We start from the raw sequence: 22,244 nt of genomic DNA on the forward strand, positions 1-22,244 counted from the left end.
TCAGGAATGCAACAATACAAACAACAATAACACTGATCTTAATATTTTTCCATTTGTGTCTGCAGTCTTTTATTTACAATAATTTTGCTTCCTCTGAACTTGTGAAGATTTTCATCTGGGTCCCCACACTGAGATTTGGTAAATTTTTCAGTGATTAAAAAATTTACAATGCCAGTAGGAACGTGAAAATATAAAGAGTACAACTGTCTCTGATGGTCATATTGTCTGGAGCTCTGTACTAAAAATGACAGTGGCTCCTCTGTGTTCCTTTGGGCTGTTCTGGGACATGTATTTCTCAGAAAAAAGTTCTGATAAGTCATAAAAGCTTCAATTTTGATTTATTTAGAAAAACACAGAAAAGGATATGCATGACTCTGAAATAGTAAATGCAGCTGCAGGAACTCTAAAAATCTCATTGATGGAGATGAATGAATGCAGGTACTCAATAAGTAAAAAATTTATTTAGTAAAGATTTAGGAAGTAAAAGATTTAATAAAGGAAAATAGTTTATTATTACATAAAGTTGCCATATTAGGTAAGATAGACCTATTTCTAATTATTAATAAATAACACCATTTCTTATATGTTCCTCATATCAATGAGTAATTTAGAGAGCAAGAAAAATGAGCATTTTTTCTTCCAATCTAAGTAATTTAAATATCACTCTTCCAATATCATTTTCTTTAAAGGCTGTTCAAGAGTGTTTATCTCAGTCTAGGTGATGGTGTGTGTGTGTGCCAAGTTGCTTCAGCCGTGTCCTACTCTTTGTGACTCTGTGGACTGTAGCCTGCCAGGCTCCTCTGTCCATGGGATTTTCCAGGCAAGAATCCTGGAGTGGGTTGACATGCCCTCCTCCAGGGGATCCTCCTGACCCAGGGATCAAACTCACATCTCTGATGTCACCTGCATTGGAAGGCAGGTTCTTTACCACTAACGCCACTTGGGAAGCCCCTAGGTGACAGCAACGAGATCACAAATTATGAAGAGGGGGAGTTTAATTGTCAAGATCGTTACCTGTGTTGGGAGATGACAAACCATTTTCATCTAGAAGGTCAGCCCCAGTATGTCAGCTGTAGTGACCAGGAGTGCATTGAACAGCATTTTGAATCCCCACTCAGGGTCAACAGGAAGGAGAGCCACGATCAAGTCATGATATTTCCCAAGCTGGGCAGAAAGAGGTGGTCCCACTTCTGCCAGAAGCTATTACTCACTGGAGAGCTCACAGGCCCTCCCGTAGAACTCACACAGGGAAGAATGGAATAAAAGTGAATATATATGTATAAGCTAAGAAAAGAAGCTCTTAGAGAGGAAAAAGTAAAAAAGAGGAGCAATGAAGGGGTAGAAAAACCAACAAAAAGCAGAGGGAAGAGGAGGGTGGGACGAATCGGAAGATTAGGATTGATGTATGCTAGCTCCGCTGAGAAAGAATCTGCCTGCAATGTGGGAGACCCTGGTTTGATTCCTGGGTCTGGAAGATCTGCTGGAGAAGGGATAGGCTACCCACTCCAGTATTCTTGGGCTTCCCTTGTGGCTCAGCTGGCAAAGAATCTGCCTGCAATGCGGGAGACCTGGGTTCGATCCCTGGGTTGAGAATCGAATGGGCTTCCCACTCCAGTATTCTAGCCTGGAGAATTCCATGGACTGTACAGTCCATGGGGTCGCAAAAAGTCGGACATGACTGAGCGACTTTCACTTTCATATACACTACGGAGCTTCCCAAGTGGCACTAGTGGTAAAGAATCCGCCTGCCATTGCAGGAGATATAAGAGACAGCAGATTAGATCCCTAGGCCAGGAAGATCCCCTGGAAGAGGGAAGATCCCCTGGAAGAGGGAAGATCCCCTGGAAGAGGGCATGGCAACCCACTCCAGTGTTCCTGCCTGGAGAATCTCATGGACAGAGGAGCCTGGTGGGCTACAGTCCACAGAGTTGGACACAACTGAAGTGACTTGGCACGCATACACACAAACTATCTATTTTACACAAAGATAGTTAGTGGAAACCTGCTATAAAGCACAGGAAGCTCAACTCTTTGCTTTGTGATGACCTAGAGGTGTGGGATGGGGAGGGAGGTCCGAGAGGAAGGGGCTGTATGTATACATACAGCAGCTTCACTTCATTGTACAGCAAAGACTAATACAACATTGCAAAGGAATTAATTATACTCCAATTAAAAAAAGAGAGACAGAAAGGGTAGAGTCATGATTTTGATGTGTAAAGCAAGGAGAAAATCATAGAGATGTTCAAAGCGTTTTTACCAGTGGTGTAGTGGGCTGAAGAGTATATACACTCTTAGGTACAACTATTTTAAAGGTATATATATATTTTAAATTATAAAAGTATTCCATGTTCACTGTCAGTTTTCAGAAAATACACAAAAATTTTTTCACCTAAAGCTCCAGCCATTCGGCAAGCATCAGTTTGGAAGAGGGGTGAGGCCGTGAGGAAGCAGAGTGGTGGCAACAGCCTGAATCTCTTAAACGTCTCCAGCTACAGCTTGTCAGTCAAAGGCCACCGGATGGACTCCCTCGGTGGTTCAGTGGTTGAGAATCTGCCTGCCAATTCAAGGTGAACAGGTTCAATCTCAGGTCCTGGAAGATCCCACATGCCGCAGAGGAACCAAGCCCATGTGCCACAACTATTGATTCCGCCCTCTAGAGCCCACCAGTTGCAACTACTGAACCCCGTGTGTCTGCAACAAGAGAAGCCACCGCCATTAGAAGCCTGTGCACTGCAAGTAGAGAAGAGCCTGCAAGCAGCAACTAAGACCCAATGCAATAATACTAATAATAAAGCCACTAGAAATACAACTGTTGTCAGATACAGTTAGGTTTATAATCTTGCAGAGAGGGGGAATGCACACTCCAGAACCTGGGAGTGTCAAGGTTAAGAACGAGTTAGGAGGGTCTCATTAGCATCTGGACTTGGGCTGGTTGACTGACGGGGAGACAAAGGCTTGTTCTAGATTGAGGTCTGTCCTGAAGAAAGGGCAATTCAATGATTGGGGATTTTAATTTTTACCTAAGAAGGTATAGTCACTCATGCAACTAGAAAAGGGAGGTGTTTGGACATTTCTGTGGTGCTTGGATGCCTTTATTTCTACCTGTGTTTAGATATGATTACGGCATAGTCTAGTTATTGCCTTGTTCCATCATCAGAGTGACTTTGATAATTGTAAACTCTTGTAAAATTGTTCATTTTCAATGTGGGAACACTACGGCCAGCTATGAGCGTCCAGCTATCAGTTGTTAGAGCTTTTTTTTTTTTTCACTTTCTCCATCAATTGTTAATTTTGGATTCAGACTTGTGCTTGAGTTTCCTCATGGGGCTCTAGAAACCCAAGTGACAAAGTGTGATCAGAAACTATATGACAGACACATCCCTGTTTCTGTACAGTAATTGCCACGCAGCACTTTGAGAGTTCAGTTCAGCTCAGTTCAGTCACTTAGTGTGTCCGACTCTTTGCAACCCCATGGACTGCAGCACGCCAGGCCTCCCTGTCCATCACCAACTCCCAGAGTTTACTCAAAGTCATGTCCACTGAATCGGTAATGCCATTCATCTCATCTTCTGTCGTCTCCTTCTCCTCCCGCCTTCAATCTTCCCCAGCATCAGGGTCTTTTCAAATGAGTCAGTTCTTCGCATCAGGTGGCCAAAGTAATGGAGTTTCAGCTTCAGCATCAGTCCTTCCAATGAATATTCAGGGCTGATTTCCTTTAGGATGGACTGGCTGGATCTCCTTGCAGTCCAAGGGACTCTCAAGAGTCTTCTCCAACACCACAGTTCAAAAGCATCAATTCTTTGGTGCTCAGCTTTCTTTATGGTCCAACCCTCACATCCATACATGACTACTGGAAAAACCATAGCTTTGACTAGATGGACCTTTGTTGGCAAAGTAATGTCTCTGCTTTTTAATATGCTGTCTAGGTTGGTCATAGCTTTTCTTCCAAGGAGTAAGCATCTTTTAATTTCATGGCTGCACTCACCATCTGCAGTGATTTTGCAGCCCCCCAAAAGAAAGTCTGTCACTGTTTCCACTGTTTCCCCATCTATTTGCCATAAAGTGATGGGACCGGATGCCATGATCTTAGAGTTGCTGCTTCAAAAAAGGAATTGGCCTCGTGGCAGTGTCCTCACCAGAGCGAGGGTAAAGAGTGGGAGGGAGCTGCTGCCCTCCAGTGGCTTCCCCAGGAATTACATCAGTGACTATAACACTTCCGCCACCGCCCCCCACCCCTACCGCAGTTCATGCAGAGGTTTCCTGAGGACTTTCAGGACCGACCTCAGGTAGGGCAGAACTGGAGGAAGGAAGATCTCCCTGGGAGCAAGAGGCAGTAAAATTTCAGATACTATTGTTAATGTGACCACATCAGTACTCTAAGCTTGGTGAAACCTGGAAAAACATGGATTATATGAATTGTAGGTTTTCAATGAGTAAATATTGCTTTTATAATCAAAGAAGGTAGATGTAGAATAGAATAATAAGAATTTGAACATTTATATTGGACTGAAAAACAACCACGCCACCTAGAAATGCAGAATAATTATTTAAAGACAAGGGGATTAGAAAACTTTTTAATATCTAGGGTTATATAAATAAAGATTAAAATTTTACTTAAGTTGAAGAGTATTTGAGAAACTTTAACCCTGGTGCATTGCTGGTGGGAATGTAAAATGGTGCAGTTACTGTGGAAAATAGAAAGGCAGTTCCTCAAAAACTTAAACATAAAATTACCATATGATCCAGCAATTTCACTTGTAGGTACAAACCCAAAAGAATTGAAAGCAGGGACTCGAACAGATACTTGTATACCCACATTCACGGCAGTGTTATTCACAATAGCCAAAAAGTAGAAACAAGCCAAATGTCTATCAACAAATAAATGAATAAACAAAATGTATATACAAGCAATGGAATATTATTCAACCTTAAAAAGGAATGAAATTCTGAGACAAGCTACAACATGGGTGAATTTTGAGGGCATTATGTTAAGTGGAAAACAGACACAAAGGAAAAATATATGGTTCCATTTATAAGAGATACCTAGAATAGACAAATTCATAGAGACAGAAAATATAAAAGATGTTACAAGCGACTGGAGGAGAGAAGAATGAGGAGTTATTGTACAATGGGTATAGAGTTTCTATCTATGGTGATGAAAAGTTCTGAAAATAGATACTGGTGATGGTTATGCAACACTGTGAATGTACTTATTGCCAATGATTTTTTTTTTTAGGCCACAGTGTGCAGCATGTGGGATCTTAGTTCCCCAACCAAGAATTAAACCCATGCCCCCTGCACTGAGAGTACAGAGTCTTAACCACTGCACCATCAGGGAAGTCCCTTATTGCCACTGAAATGAACACTTAAAAACAGATAAAATGGTAACTTTTATGTCAAGCATATTTTACCACAATATAAAACTTATATAAGTAAAATGAATTCATCATTTTATCTTTAAAGAAATATGAAACATTCCTTTTGTTTGCATTTTAAGTCATCTTTTTTTGGACTTTCTTGAATTATTTTCATTACACAAAAATATATTTTAAGGGCATTGCTATTATATACTTTAAAGTAAGGTTATAATTTCATGGCCTAAGGCATAAATTCTTTGGATTTTTCCTATGGCCAGATGAAATCAAATTGAAGGCTGGCGTTTTCCTACCCATCTTTTAGAGAAATAGCATCTTAAGGCTTTTCTTTTATTTTTTTATTTACCAGGTAGCTCTTGGTTTAGAGGGTAAACTTAAAGTTACTGTAAATCAGCTATTCTCAACTAAATTAATAGTTTGGCTTGATTCGTGATTACTATATTCAACTTTGATTATAATTAGAGAAAGCAAAATGATTCTAAATAGAACTCTAAATAAAAACATATTAAAAATTGGTTCCCAAAATAGCCCCAGAGTCTAAAGTACTATTTTACTGCTATTGAAGTCTGAAGTTTTTCAAACACAAGGAAAGGGGCGTATAGGGCAACCTGTGAAGCTTTAGAGTTCAGATCGGAAGATCAGAGTCCCAACTTACTCGGAACATGGTAGGTGAGCAGTAAGTACGTGCTGAATGAGAAGATGGTAAGTGAAGGTCACTTCCTCTCTCTGAACCTCAGTTTTCTCATCTGCATAAGAAAGTGTGCGTGTATTCAGTTGTGTCTGACTCTTTGCAGCCCCACGGACTGCAGCCCACAGGCTCCTCTGTCCATGGAATTTTCCAAGCACAAATACTGGAGTGGGTTGCCATGTCCTACTCCAGGGGATCTTCCTGACTCAGGCATCAAACCCTCGTCTCTTGAGTTTCTTGAGTCTCTTGCACTGGCAGGTGGATTCTTTACCACTGCACCACCCGGGAAGCCTCAAATAAGAAAGGAGTTGGATGAAATTGAGTGGGTCTCAGCTCTGGTGGCACGTCATTAGAATAACTTGGGGAGTTTTTAAAACTACGGATGCTACCAGCTTGAAAAGGAATGCATTCTGGTACATGCTACTGTGGGGATGAACCTTGAAGACATTATGCTAAGTGAACTAAGCCAGATACAAAAGGACAAATCTTGCATGATGCTACCTGTGTGAGATACCTATCATAGTCAAATTCATAAAAACTGCAAGTAGGATGGTGATTATCAGGAACTGGGAAGAACAGGGGACGGGGAGTTATTTTTTAATGGGTACAGAATTTCTGTTTGGGAAGATGAAAAAGTTCTGGCGGTGGATGGTGGTGTTAGTTGCATAACAATGTGAATATCCTAATGATGCTGAACTGTACTCTTAAAAATTGTTAAAATGGTGAATTTCATATTTTGTATAATTTAACACACACACAGACACACTCATATTGATGCTGTGCCCCACGTCAGACCAGTTGAGTTAGATGGGTGAGAGATGCGGGGGCAAACTGTTGGGGTCTGCCTATGGGTATTTTTTCTAAACTCCTCAGGCAATTTTTTTTTCTTTTGGCTGCCCTGTGGCTTGTGAGATCTTAGTTCCCAGACAAGGGACTGAATCGGGGTCCCAGGCAATGGAAACGCAGTGTCCTAACCACTGGACCACCAGGGAATTCCTTCTCAGGTAATTCTGATGCACAGTGAGAGTTGAGAACCGTGGACCCAGATAATGTCTAAGATTCTGTTTTACTTCAGTCATCCATGATTCTAAATTAGATGGTCCAACAAGAGAAAATGAAAACTGTCAATATTTGGGCCCAATTTTATAAGTGCAATAACAACTTCCTTGGATGAATTCAGTTCAGTTCAGTTCAGTCACTCAGTCGTGTCTTTGCGACCCCATGAACTGCAGCACGCCAGGCCTCCCTGTCCATCACCAACTCCTGGAGCTTGCTCAAACTCATGTCCACTGAGTCGGTGATACCATCCAACCATCTCATCCTCTGTTGTCCCCTTCTCCTCCTGCCTTCACTCTTTCCCAACAACAGTGTCTTTTCAAATGAGTCAGGTCTTTGCATCAGGTGGCCAAAGTATTGGAGTTTCAGCTTCAACATCAGTCCTTCCAATGAACACCCAGGACTGATTTCCTTTAGGGTGGACTGGTTGGATCTCCTTGCAGTCCAAGGGACTCTCAAGAGTCTTCTCCAACACCACAGTTCAAAAGCATCAATTCTTCAGCGCTCAGCTTTCTTTATAGTCCAACTCTCTCATCCATACATGACCACTGGAAAAACCATGACTAGACGGACCTTTGTTGACAAAGTAATATCTATGCTTTTTAGTATGCTGTCTAGGTTGGTCATAACTTTCCTTCCAAGGAGCAAGCGTCTTTTAATTTCATGGCTGCAATCATCATCTTCAGTGATTTTGGAGCCCCCAAAAATAAAGTCTGACACTGTTTCCACTGTTTCCCCATCTATTTGCCACGAAGTGATGGGACCAGATGCCATAATCTTAGTTTTCTGAATGTTGAGCTTTAAGCCAACTTTTTCACTCTCCTCTTTCACTTTCATCAAGAGGCTCTTTAGTTCTTCTTCACTTTCTGCCATAAGGGTGGTGTCATCTGCATATCTGAGGTTATTGATATTTCTCCCGGCAATCTTGATTCCAGCTTGTGCTTCCTCCAGCCCAGCGTTTCTCATGATGTACTCTGCATATGAGTTAAATAAGCAGGGTGACAATATACAGCCTTGATGTACTCCTTTTCCTATTTGGAACCAGTCTGTTGTTCCATATCCAGTTCTAACTGTTGCTTCCTGACCTGCATACAGGTTTCTCAAGAGGCAGGTCAGGTGGTCTGGTATTCCCATCTCTTTCAGAATTTTCCACAGTTTACTGTGATCCACACAGTCAAAGGCTTTTGAGTAGTCAATAAAGCTGAAATAGATGTTTTTCTGGAACTCTCTTGCTTTTTCAGTGATCCAGCGGATGCTGGCAATTTGATCTCTGGTTCTGCCTTTTCTAAAGCCAGCTTGAACATCTGGAAGTTCACGGTTCACGTATTGCTGAAGCCTGGCTTGGAGAATTTTGAGCATTGTTTTACTAGCGTGTCAGATGAGTGCAATTGTGCAGTAGTTTGAGCATTCTTTGGCATTGCCTTTCCTTGGGATTGGAATGAAAACTGACCTTTTCCAGTCCTGTGGCCACTGCTGAGTTTTCCAAATTTGCTGGCATATTGAGTGCAGCACTTTCACAGCATCATCTTTTAGGATTTGAAATAGCTCAACTGGAATTCCATCACCTCCACTAGCTTTGTTCGTAGTGATACTTCCTAAAGCCCACTTGACTTCACATTCCAGGATACCTGGCTCTAGGTGAGTGATCACACCATCATGATTATCTGGGTCGTGAAGATCTTTTTTGTACAGTTCTTCTGTGTATTCTTGCCACCTCTTCTTAATATCTTCTGCTTCTGTTAGGTCCATACCATTTCTGTCCTTTATTGAGGCCATCTTTGCATGAAATGTTCCCTTGGTAACTCCAACTTTCTTGAAGAGATCTCTACTGCTGCTACTGCTACTGCTAAGTCACCTCAGTCGTGTCCGACTCGGTGCGACCCCATAGGTGGCAGCCCAGCAGGCTCCACGGTCCCTGGGATTCTCCAGGCAAGAACACTGGAGTGGATTGCCATTTCCTTCTCCAATGCATGAAAGTGAAGTCGCTCAGTCGTGTCCGACTCTTAGCGACCCCATGGACTGCAGCCTACGAGGCTCTTTCCTATTCTATTGTTTTCCTCTATTTCTTTACAATGATTGCTGAGGAAGGCTTTCTTATCTCTCCTTGCTCTTCTTTGGAACTCTGCGTTCAAATGGGAATATCTTTCCTTTTCTCTGCTTTTCACTTCTCTTGAATCCAAATCGCTAATGGACTTACAGTTTTTTTCCCCTAAATATTTTTTTTTCTGTTTAGTAATTTTAGTTCTTTTCTTAAAACGAATTAACATTTTCACAAAACTTCATTGGACAGCTGTGCAAGTCTCCACTCAATTAAGATTTGTATAGATAACAGTAGATTCTAATATAAATTGTTCTTACAAAGAACGCGTATGTCTACATTCAGCACACTATCTCTTCGCCAAAGCCAATCTTTTCCGAAGCCTGACATTTTCATGTCACATGTTTTATGTTTCAGTGGTCACAGATATCCAAAGAAGTTTTAAACTCAAGGTCTTTTTAAAAATAGTATTTATAGAATAATTGTGGGGTTTTTTCCTAGAAAAATTTATTTTAAAATAATAGATTTGTAACCATTAAAAGTAAATGGAAAATTTTCAATAATGAATATTTGAAGTGACCCAACAAAAGAAAACAGCATGGGTTCTTTTTCTAGGGATCTAATTGTTTTATAAAAGAAAGTTTGTTTTGAAGTATTTCATTGTCTTGGTACAGTAACCACAGGATGTTGAGCCAGCCAAAAGAATTAGGCCTAAACAAAAATTGAAATGGAAACTATTTTTAAATGTTTCCCATCTAAAATGAGAGAACTGATGCATGTGAAATACAAAATAACACTTTTTTGTTCTGGAGTTTTTATATATGTTATGTAAAAATCATCTAATGAGTTTTGACTGAAAATTGTTCTCAGCAAAACCACAAGTGTGAGTTAAAATTCTTTTCGGCAATCATTATTTTGTTTGCTTTTCTTTCATTTAGAACTTCTGACTTGAAGTGTCTTCTTTAAAACACGTGACGTTATAAGTGATCGGTGAGCTGCATAACTTCAATGTGCTATTTACCAACCCTAGATCTGAAATTACTGCACTGATGTCACACTAACAGAGTTGTTATCCGTTCTTTTAAACCACATCAGACACTGCCTTCTAAGTTGTTGAAACAAAGCATTTATTCTTCAGTTCAGTTCAGAGTAGTCAAAAGTCTTGATAACGATATGGTTTCAAGGCTGAAACATAGCAGTCTCTGGGACTTCCCCGGTGGTCCAGTGGTTTAAAAAAAATATCCATCTTCCAATGCAGGGGAGGTGGGTTTGATGCCTGGTCAGGGAACTAAGATCCCACATGCCATGGGGCAACTGAGCCCAGGCACTACACCAAAGACCCAGAGCAGCCAAAATTTTTTTTTAGTTATTAGCACCTTGTGAAGTCTAGTACCCACCCATGAGCACTGATTTTCAAAGAACCAGAACTTCAGTCATCACCACCCCAAGATGTCCAATATCAATACATCAATACCAATACCATTCTGGGCATCTACTAAGGTGACGGCCAAATATTCTGGGCCCAAAGGGACTTCAGGTTATCACCAGTTGACTTTGTTTAACGTGCAAAGAAATGCAAAATGGCAGGAGGCTATGTTGTTGCCCAATCCAGATCAACAGGGGAAAAACAAATATTAACCCTCGATAGTTGGCTTCTAGCCCAGGTCGCTTAAGCAATAAGCCAGAATAACTCCACTGCAACTGGTTATCCCACCTCCTCACTCAGCACATTTTTTTCCCCTGCTAAAGGCCAATCTTGTTTAAAATATAATCTTTACCTACTTTAAACCTACAAGATCCTTTAAGAGCTTCCTAGTTAACCTTTTAATGTGAATGCTTGGATCACAATGAATTTGCAGTTTTTCTAAGCTTTGGCATCTGCCCTAGCCAATTCTGTGCCTTCTGTAAGATTCAGATCGGGTCAATCTAGGGAAAGGTAGGTCTAGAGGAAGTAGCCTCACCAAAACCTACCCATCTTGGGTCTACAATGTACTTGAACTATAGAATCTACAGTAAGACAAAAAATTTAAAAAGCCTCAAAGCTATTACATTTTAATGTTAAACAAGCATAATAATAAGACTCATCTCAGGGCTTCCCTAGTGGTTCAGTGGTTAAGAATTCGCCTTGCAGTGCAGATTGCAATGCAGGGGACACCGGTTCGCTCCCTGGCCCGGGAAGATTCCACATGCCACAGGGCCACTCAGCCTGTGCCCCACAACTACTGAGACCTGTGCTCTAGAGCCCACGAGCCACAGCTACTGAGCCACCAGTATTTGTCCGACTCTTCGCAACCCTGTGGACTGTAGCCCGCCAGGCTACTCTGTCCATGGAATTCTCCAGGCAAGAGTACTAAAGTGAGGGGACATTTCCCTCTCCAGGGGATCGTCCCAACCCAGGGTTTGAACATGTGTCTCCTGCATTGAAGGCAGATTCTTTACTCTCTGAGCTACCAGGGAAGCCCAAATATAATGTAAGTGCTAGGTAAATAGTTGAAGATGAGTGGAAAATTTAAAATGTAAGGACATGATAAATTCGAAAGTAAAAGGATAAAAGGAGCTATATTAAAAAAAAGACTAATCTTAGTGTATTATGACCCTTATTCCATCCTGTGCCTGTGTGCTCCATTGCTTCAATCATGACTCTTTGCACCCCTGTGAACCATAGCCTGCCAGGCTCCTCTGTCCATGGGATTTCCCAGGCAAGATTATTAGAATGGGTTGCCATGCCCTCCTCTAGGGGATCTTCCCAACCCAAGGATCGAACCCATGCCTCCTGAGTATCCTGTATGGCAGGCAGATTCTTTACTCACTGAGCCACCTGGGAAGCCCTATTCCATCCTGAGACATATGGAAATGCTTTTTGTTGGAAATGCAACCTACCAGCAACATTTCCTGTTTTCTGGGTTCCTCAAATAAATGAAACTTCCCATGTCAAACGAGTTATATATCTAAAATAAATTTACATGTCACTGTGTTCTGGTCCATGTGACCCCTTCAGATTTACAAAACATTAACAGTACTAACTATATAGTGGACATGGTTTGGGGTACATTCTCAAACATATTATCATCTGTCTCCTTTTATGAATAAGCAAACAAAAGCTTAGTGAGGTCAAATTCTTTGCCAAATTTTCAACATAATTCAAAATCTAATGCTACACCGTTACTTCCTCTACTGAAATTTAAATGCAAGCTATTTTTGTACAAAGAGGAATAGAGAAATAAAATGCAAGTTTTTCTTGTTTTTCACAAATTTCCATTCAGGAAATACTTATTGAGAAATATTTGTCGAGCACTTACCATATACTGGGCACTATTAGGCAACTAGGAACGTAGTAGTGAACAAAACAAAATGTTGCAGAGGTTACATCTAAATGGGAGGAGATGGAAAATAAACAAAGGTCAGTTGATAGTATGCAAGTAGCAGTTAAGTGCTAACAGCTCCACATTGCTCAATCCAGTCATAAATTTCCTGCCCTCATTTTCCTTGAGGAAATCAGCACCTTTTGTACCTTTAACACAACTGATCACTTTAACTGATCACAACTGATCCTCCTTAGAGCATTTTCTTCCCTATGCACAAAAGCAGCTGCCACAATAGCTATTCGTCCTCAATTTTCATTACTGGCTCCTTCTCACGTCCCTGAGCTCTGAACATGGGAGTGTCCCACAACTCAGCCCTCATAAATCTTCCCTGTTTATACTCGCATTTCATTAAGTTTCACAGCTTTAATTACCATCCATGAACTGATGACTTGTTTATCTCTCTCCTAGGTCTCTATCCTGAACACCTTTGGTGGCAAACCTTAGATAACTCAAGCATCTCAGACTTAATAAAAATGGACTGCAATCTTATTCCAAACTTCCAGCTGCTCAGGTATAAACGTTAGAGTCATCCTTGACTTGTCTCTTTTTCCCTCCCCACGTCTAATTCATGAACAAACCCTGTCTGCTCTACATTCAAAATACACCCCATGTCTGCCCACGTCTCCATTTCCCCTGGGCTACCTCTCCCTCAATCACCAGCATCTCTAATCTAGATTACTGCAGTCTCCTAACTGGATTACCTCCTTCTGCCTTTGCCCCCTCCGTTCAACAACCAAATTAATTATTTTTTAATAACGATATTTTAAACTATTTATTTTTATTTATTTATTTGGCTGCACCAAGTCTTAGTTGCGGCACAGCACATGGGATCTTCGATCATTGCTGCAGCATGGACACCCTTAGTTGAAGCATGTGGGATCTAGTTTGCCGACCAAGGATGGAACCCGGGACCCCTGCCTTGGCAGTGCAGAGTCATAGCCACCAGACCACCAGGGAAGCCTCCAAATTCTTTGGACATATGTCGGCCCATGTCATTCCTTTTCTCAAAACCCTCCAACAGATTCCCATCGCACATGATGGAGAACCACAAAGCTACTTCTCTGACCACCTCCTGGCTCACCACACTCCCAGCACTGGCCTCACTGCTCTGCAAGCAAATGCCCTCCTCGGGGCCTTTGAACTGTGTCCTCTTCCTGAGATGAAGAGGTTTTCTTTCTTTTTTTTCTGGCTGCACCATGCAACTTGCAGGATCTTAGTTCCCTGACCAGGGATTGAACCTCAGTCCTCAACAATGAACTGTCAGGGAATTCCCTAGTTGAAGCGCCTCAAACATGACTGAATGCTCAGCTGAGTCAGTTATGCCATGGCCAGGACCCCGGGATATGACCCCTGGGACCCTGACTAGTGGGATGAGAGGATCTGGCACACCCCCTTGACTATTCTGACCGCCTCAACCTCCCTGAACCCTCAGAGATGACAGAGGGGTTCCCCTCTCCACTTAGAGCGAGCACTCCTGGGGGTAAAAAGATACTGTAGAAGCCTCAGTCTCACAAGAAAACAGGGATCTTGTTCAGCATCTGCCTCACCTCCTCTCCTGGCTGCAAAGTCCACAACTATGTTGAGTTCAGCATAATTCTGCTGGATCTGAGAAGAGAGAACTCTCCCCACAATGGAGCTGCAAGAAAAAGCCAGCATGTTCCAGTAGGAGCCAGAGTATTCCTGGGACAGGATACACTAAAGAAAAAAATTTCTTGAAATCCTATATGCCTACTCTCCCAGCATATGGGATTTATACCCCTGACTAGGGGGCTTTCCTGGTGGCTCAGACAGTAAAGAATCTGCTTGCAGTACAGGAGACCCAGGTTTGATCCCTGGCATGGGAAGACCCCCTGGAGAAGGGAATGAATGGCAACCCACTCCAATATTCTTGCCGGAAGAATTCCATAGACAGAGAAGCCTGGTGAACTACAGTCCATGGGGTTGCAAAGAGTCAGACAAGACTGAGACTAACACACACACAAGGGCCCTAGGGGAAGGGGAAAACTCTCTGCTGGGGTGGCTCTTCAAGGCATGTCTACTGTCAGTGAAGTCCAAGTGTCTGTGTTGCCCTGCCAGATGGTAGAAGAAGGAATACAGAAGCTGAGGGAGACGGGCACGTTGGAATAGATATTTTAAGTGACTCCGAAAGACCCACCAAGGGATTATGTTCTACACATAGGCCCAGAGTACACTGCATTTGCCAAAGCTGTCAGGATTATGTTAGAGAGAGGCACACCAGCATCAGTGAGATATCCAAGGGCGGCAAAGGCTGCCAGTAGGCAAGATTGTCACAAGTTTGGCTTACTGACAGAAATGGGTCGCACGGGGCTCTGAAGCACTAGAGGTTGGGGGCAGCACTTAACCACCAGAATCGACGGTGTCAAAAATTACTATAATGACCAGCAAAGTGGAATGGCAGGCCAGGGGCCTTGACCCAAAGAGAGTTGTGTAGATCTTGGTGAATAGGATATGAAAATCCTCCTCCAGCCCACTCAGGGATGCCCCTCGCCCCACAAAAGAAAATATGACATCCCATGGGGCGAAATAGTTGGATAGCTAAAGTGGATATTACTTAATATATATAATCAAAAGAAAGCAAGAATGGAGAAGCAGGAGGCTGAGATCAGTCAACCTAACAAAAAGTCATGAATGGAGAACTAACAAGAGCTCCATTTGGGACTTTGCTGGTGGTCCGGTGGTTAAGAATCCACTTGCCAATGCAGAGAAAGGACACGGGTTCGACCCCTAGTCCGGGAAGATTCCACATGCCATGGGGCAACTAAGCCCATGCACCACAACAAAAGAAGCCACCCCAATGAGAAGTCCAAGCACCACAACTAGAGACTAGCCTGCTTGCCAAAACTAGAGAAAGCCCACGAGCAGCAATGAAGACCCAGCGTAGTCAAAATTAAAAAAAAAAAACACAAAAACGCTCTGATTAGTAGGAGGAGGAGAAGAGCTGTTTGTTACTACAAAATAGGGGCAAGGAAGAATATATATGGAGCTCAGGTGACCCACTTGGGTGCTTTATGGTACGCCTTTGCCCAACTAAGAATGTATATGGACAAGTAGAGCACCCTCAGCCTGAGAAACAGACCCCCCAGAAGTGAGGGTTGTGTTCCACTGCCAAAGAAGACAATGAGACAAATAGAGATGATGGCTGGGGGTGAGGAAAATTAGAATTGATGGTGAAGAGGGGAGAGCCTGAGTGCCAGTTGTGGCCCCAAGACCAACTGCAGTGCTGAGGGCTATAGTTTATCCCACTAACATCCCTCTCCTAAGTTTCTCTACAAGAAGAAAGGTGCACCAGAACCCTGGAGGAGTCGTTCCCCAGATGTGAAAGAAGTAGGTCTGCACGGTCCAAGGGGGTGGGCTCTGGCAGTCAGGAAGATGAACCACTTGGATCGCTCATCAAGAAAGCACTTCCATCCAGCTGCAGCCTCGGTTTTTGAGCTGAGGCCACACTCTTGCTGAACAGCCCCTTAGACAATAACTGAAAACGGTTGTTTGACTAGGGCCTGAACTCTTGGTCCCCAACCTGAATCTCCTCTAGTTGGCAATCTTTGCTCCAGAGCCTCCCGCTGAGTGGGTGAAAACTTTGTCAGACCTGCATTATGCTCTGAGTCACTCCTTGTTTCATCCTGTTTTCTCCTCACTTGTCTTTGACAAGCTTCAGGTTTAAATCATGGTCCAAGGGGCTTTGCTTATCTTATCCTGCTTCCTCCCCATTTTTTAATTTCACAGGCATTTTCCCCAAATCAACTCCTTGCACTCTTAGCTTCTTAGAAGACACAGCTGACACAGATGGTTGTGAGAGATGACTTCCTCCCTGTGTGATTTTGGGCAAATAACTTAAACTCTCTAAGCTTCAGTTTTCTCAGTATAAAATGGGGCTATTATTATCTCTCTCATTGCATTGTTGTGGGGGGGCTTAAATATGTAAAATATTTAAGAGTTTTATGAGAATTAAATGAGAGAATGCATGTAAAATGTTTAGCAGACAACCTTGCACATTTGGTAAATGTTAGCTCTTATGCTAATGAAGAGCTAAGGCAGACCATGAATGGGAACGCTTTAGTTTTCCTCCATCCTGGGGGAATATATTCATTTGCCTAGGAGTAGAGAGGACTGTTACTGTTATTTCCCATACCATTAACATCTTCACCTATGCTAACCCAAGAAGGTTTTTAAAAAAATAGAGCCCAGGGCTTCCCTAGTGACCCAGTGGTTAGGAGTCCACCTGCCAATGCAGCAGGCACGAGTTCGATCCCTAGTCTGGGAAGACCCTACATGCGGCAAAACAGCTAAACCCACGTGCCACAACTACTGAGCTTGTGCTCTAGACCATAAGCTGCAACTACTGAAGACTGCATGCCCTAGAGCCTGGGCTTGGCAACAACAGAAACCACAGCAATGAGAGACCTGTGCACCAACTGGAGAGTAGCCCGCTCGCAGCAACTAGAAAGCCTGCGCATAGAAAAGATGACCCAGTTCAGCTAAAAATAAGTAAAACAAAATAAAGCTGATGGAGACAAAAAAAAAAAAAATAGGGCCCACATACAAGTAATGGTAATGGTTTCTAGAAATGAGATTTTGTATTGATACGATCATGACCATCAAAAGTGAGACAGAAACTGAATTGTGATTATGTAACCAAATGTAAATCTACGTGTTAGAACATGAGGAACATGATACATTTTCCATATCTAAAAACTCTATTACAAGGGTGGGTAATTTATCCTCTTGCAATGAGTTTGGACGTAGCATTCACAGGTCCATTACTGTGATATATTTCAGTTTTCAATAACATGTGGTTTCCTTTTTAAATCAAAACTTTTCATCTGACCTCATTCTCATGTATAAACGTGTACATCTATTTGGGCTAAAGTTTTCACAAAGGTAGGAAGAAGAATACTATTAGAAACTACATCCAAAAGGTTAGAAAATTCTAACTCAGAAAAAAAAATTTACCAGTCCAGTGCCTATAACTTGTCTATGATTGAGGTTTATTCTGACTTTGTCACAGCTGAACTAAATTTATGGTACAGGGCATCTATTAAAGTGCTTATTACTTCCTCTGGTGAGTCTTTCAGCTAGTGGAATTTTAAAAGACATGTAACCTGAAGGATTTACTTAATTATATTCTGTGTTTGATTTTAATGGAGAAACCAGTCATTACAGTGCAGTAAGCCATGAGATAGAAATAACCATCCTTTAGAGGAAAGCTGGCACCCTTTTATGTTTAACTTGGTAACTTTCTGACAGCCATGCCATTTTCTGCCTCTGTTGCTTTTTCAATTAATTTTGAAGAAATTTCTTTACTATTGGTGGACAACGTGAGGATGAAAACTTCTCACCTCATGGGAACATCCAGAGTACTTTATTTGGCCTTTCTACCAAGAACTCACCCCCCTAACTCAGATGAATGAATTGGAATGCATATGCTTTTTCTGAAAAAAAATTAAAAAAAAAAAAACTCTCCAATTTCGTCAATTGGAATGAAAATGATTGCTCTTCCTGTTTCTTAATAGTTGCTCAGACGCTCAGTTGTGTCCAATTCTTTGTGACCCCATGGACTATATAGCCCACCAGGCTCCTCTGTCCATGGGATTTCTTAATATATCATCCTAAACTTCTGTTACAACCAGTATCCTAACAATCTCCTTGATGATCAGTTGAATATAAAATCATAAAGACACAACTGATCCAAAAGAACAGTTAAACACATTGCCCTCCACATCTACTTTAAAAAGACATTAAAGCTTAACATTATATACATAGTTGACTGATTCCATACCTAGTCATTAGTTGCTATTTCGCAAAAGTAAAGCCACTGGCATGGCATATAACATTTCTTCTTGTTCCACTGCAACTCCCTACAACCGTTGAGAAGCTTTTCCTATCCCTATATTTGCTTCCAGCACTGCACACATTTTCTTCTCAGCCTTAAAAATAAATGTCAAGTTCCTGATCTTTTGTTAAAGATTCATTGCCAAAGATGGTTTCACAGCAGGAGCCTTCCTAGGGAAAGAGTTGGCTCACATTCCTGCTAAGAATGTAACCTGGAATGATGGAAAAATAATTATAATCAATGTCATAGAACATATGGGTTTCTACCCAGCTGCCTGCCAAATAGGACCTGCACTAATCTTTTCCATCCACTATCAGTCGGTTGACTCTAGCACATAAATTCCTCATATTTGGGTAAATGAAAGCCCAAAGCTCACACATATTTCTCCTATATATGAGAGGTTTCTGAGAGAAATCAGTAAATGCCTTGCATTTCTTAAGCTTAGTTTCCATAAAACTACAGTTACTGTGTTTTTGTGTCTATAAACATAGAACTGCTTTATTTCTACTTCATCCTTCATTTTGGGTGATCCATGAGGTCAGTCCACATATAGTGAAAGAACTGGGGAGATATAGATACACACACATTTTAAAAGCACTGTATTTGGGAGTGGGATGAATTGGGAGATTGGGATTGACACATACACACTATTGATACTATACATATGGGCTTTGCTGGTGGCTCAGACGGTAAAGAATCTGCCTGCAGTGCAGGAGACAGGGATTAGATCCCTGGATTGGGAAGATGCCCTGGAGAAGGGAGTTGCTCCCCATTCCAGTATTCTTGCCTGGAGAATTCCATGGAGAGAGGAGCCTGGTGAGCTACAGTCCATGGGGTCGCAAAGAGTGGGACACGACTGAGTGACTCACACTTTCACTTTCACCTACAGTAGATAACTGATGAGAACCTACTATTCCCTTGTGGCTCAGTCGGTAAAGAGTCTGCCCGCAATGCTGGAGACAAGGGTTCGATTCCTGGGTCGGGAAGATCCCGTGGAAAAGGAAACGGCAACCCACTCTGGTATCCCTGCCTGGAGAATCCCATGGACAGCGGAGCCAGGCGGGCTACAGTCCATGGGGTCGCAAGAGTCGAACACAACTTAGCAACTAAACCACCACCACCACTATATAACCAGGGAAGCGTCCTCAGTGATCTGTGGTGACCTAAATGGGGAGGGAACCCAAAAAAAGAGGAGATATAGGTATAGCTGATTCACTTTGCTGTATAGTAGACACCAACACAACATTGTAAAGCAACTATTGTCCAATAAAAATTAATTTAAAAAATAAAAGCATTGTACATGTCGATGTGTGTTTCAGCTGGATACACCACAACAGTATGTGCCGTTTCTAAAAGGGAGCTAATGCTGAGCTGATTAAATAGAAGCAGAAACACCTGGTGCGTATCATTATGGAATAAGGTCCTGGGTGATTTAATTAAGATCTTTATTGTTATTTTTCCACTGAGCTTATATTCACTCTACCATCCACCCTGCTTTGCTTCTCTCAGGATATGTGCGAGGTGGTATGCCGTTCTTTTAGGAGAGAATTTTTTTTTTGTCTATGGAAACTCAGAACACAAGGAAATCAGAGGCAGATTTTAATTTTTCTTACAAGCTTCTGTGTTTCAAACATTGGAAGGCTTAGAACAATTTGAGTCTTTCCTACACAGCGGAGAGATAAAATCCAGCCTCTCTTAAACTAGCACTCTTTTATTTTCTAAGCACAAATAAATAAACATAATAAGTATATTGTATGCTTTCTTGTTACACAAAGCAGAGCAGACAAAAGGGGGACATTCCAATTAAATACTGGTAGTTTTTGTTTCCAATATTTAGGACATTTTAAGCAAAGAGAAAAATGAATTGAAAATGAGGTTGCTGTTTGCCATTATGGTGCTCCATTCACAAATCTAGCACTTAATTACAGTAAATCGGGCAGCCGCTTCTCTGTCCTAAGGGCCCTGTGCTCCTATTGAGACATTCAATTCAACTGTCTCAGTGTTTGTCACACTCTAAAATGAAGATTTCTAGAGAGGAGTTGTATATTAATATTGTGAGTCCCCCCAGTCACACAACTCAGCTCTAGGTCTGACTGCTAGAGTTATAAAGATGAAATGACTTTTTTCCCCCATGCAGTGCTGTCATCTTTCAGGAAGACTTACATCTCACTTCTTATTTTTCCTCCAGCATACATCTGTAAAACCTTACCAAAACTCCAAGATGGCCCATATCCTTGAAATCGGCTGGGTACAAGTATTGCTGCTGCTGCTGCTAAGTCGCTTCAGTCATGTCCAACTCTGTGAGACCCCACAGACGGCAGCCCATCAGGCTCCCCCGTCCCTGGGATTCTCTAGGCAAGAACACTGGAGTGGGTTGCCATTTCCTTCTCCAATGCATGAAAGTGAAAAGTGAAAGTGAAGTCGCTCAGTTGTGTCTGGCCCTTAGCAACCCCATGGACTGCAGCCTACCAGGCTCCTCCGTCCATGGGAGTTTCAAGGCGAGAGTACTGGAGTGGGGTGCCATTGCCTTCTCCGGGTACAAGTATTAGTCAGCCATAAAAAAAAAAATGAAATCATGCCATTTGCAGCAACATGGATGGACCTAGAGAAGTAAAGGTGAAGTAAGTCAGACAGAGAAAGACAAATACCATAGGATATCACTTGTATACGGAATCTAAAATATGGCACAAATGAACACATCTATGAAACAGAAACACACTCCCAGACACAGAGAACAGACTTGTGGTTGCCAAGGGAGGGACAGGGAGGGAAGGATTGGGAATCTGGGATTAGCAGATACAAACTATTGTATATGGGATGGGTAAAGAACAAGGTCCCACTATACAGCACAAGGAACTAAATTTAATATCCTGTGATAGACCATAATGAAAAAGAATATATATATATATATATATATATATATCTGAGCCACTTTTCTGCAGAAGTTAACATTGTAAATCAATTATACTTCAATAAAAATTTTAAAAAATCAGCTGGTTGCAATTCTGTATTTGTAGAGAAAAATGAGTCAAGAATGGACATTCTCACACAACAACTGTTCATAGCAGGATGGAAACTAGAACTCAAAGACTTAAAGCTTTTGCCTCAGGAAAAGTTCTAGCTCTATTTTCTCTGTAATTGGTTTGAAAGAACCTAGAAATCAAATTTGCCAAATACCGGTCTCATATATTTTATGAGGATACTATGTATAGCATTGAAATGCTCCATAATTTGATTTATGGCTGGCCAGATAAGATTATAAGAGTTTTCTTTTACTGAGTAGGCTGTGCTCTGCTTATTAATAATAAAAACATCTCACCCACTCGTCCACTCTAAAAGCAGGCTTCAATGCCCTAGTGAATCGTGTTCCTAAGTTTATTACTTAGTTGGTTGTTTAGAAATCCAAATGGTTTTTTTTTTCCTCAGGCCTAATAGTATAAGTGGTAATTAAATTCCAAGCATAAACTTCAAATCTGATTGACCTCTAAGTCATAGAAGCAAGACCAGCCTGGGTTCCGGCTGCTAGGAGACAAAGTCTGTGCTAATTATTCTCCATGTATCACCTGCTCTGTGCTCTGGAAGACTGGGCTACAAATTGATTCATTCCACTGGTTCCCTGGCTTGACTTCGGCCAAGGAGTGGCGTGGCTCAGAGATAAAAGAGGAGGAGAGAGAGGATGGGATATTTCTTCATCTGTTCCTGTCCCTTTAGCTGCCGTCAATCTGGCAGTGTCTGTGTCCCTCCAAGATGAGGTATCTAGCTGGGCAGCCCCTCCTCCACAGGTTTAGTTCTCACTGGATTCTGGGAACATCATTCATTCATTCCCCTCCCGTGTCTGCCCCACCCCCACCCCGTTCCCTCCGCTTGTCTT

The 22,244-nt window shown here is 41.9% G+C and overlaps 1 protein-coding gene across 2 annotated transcripts in view; it reads right to left on the reverse strand.

Annotated features, from left to right (window-relative positions):
- LOC145543477 (uncharacterized) overlaps window positions 1-22,244 on the reverse strand; it is a 71,175-nt gene that overhangs the window by 37,765 nt on the left and 11,166 nt on the right. For both annotated transcript variants that reach the window (XM_081585092.1, XM_081585090.1), the window contains exon 3: window positions 12,457-12,526. In XM_081585092.1, coding sequence (XP_081441218.1) covers window positions 12,457-12,526 — 70 coding nt within the window. The remainder of the gene's footprint in view (window positions 1-12,456; window positions 12,527-22,244) is intronic.

Source organism: Giraffa tippelskirchi, chromosome 3, assembly GCF_054371585.1.
Source record: "Giraffa tippelskirchi isolate mGirTip1 chromosome 3, T2T-mGirTip1v1.2.pri, whole genome shotgun sequence".
Classification (NCBI taxonomy): domain Eukaryota; kingdom Metazoa; phylum Chordata; class Mammalia; order Artiodactyla; family Giraffidae; genus Giraffa; species Giraffa tippelskirchi.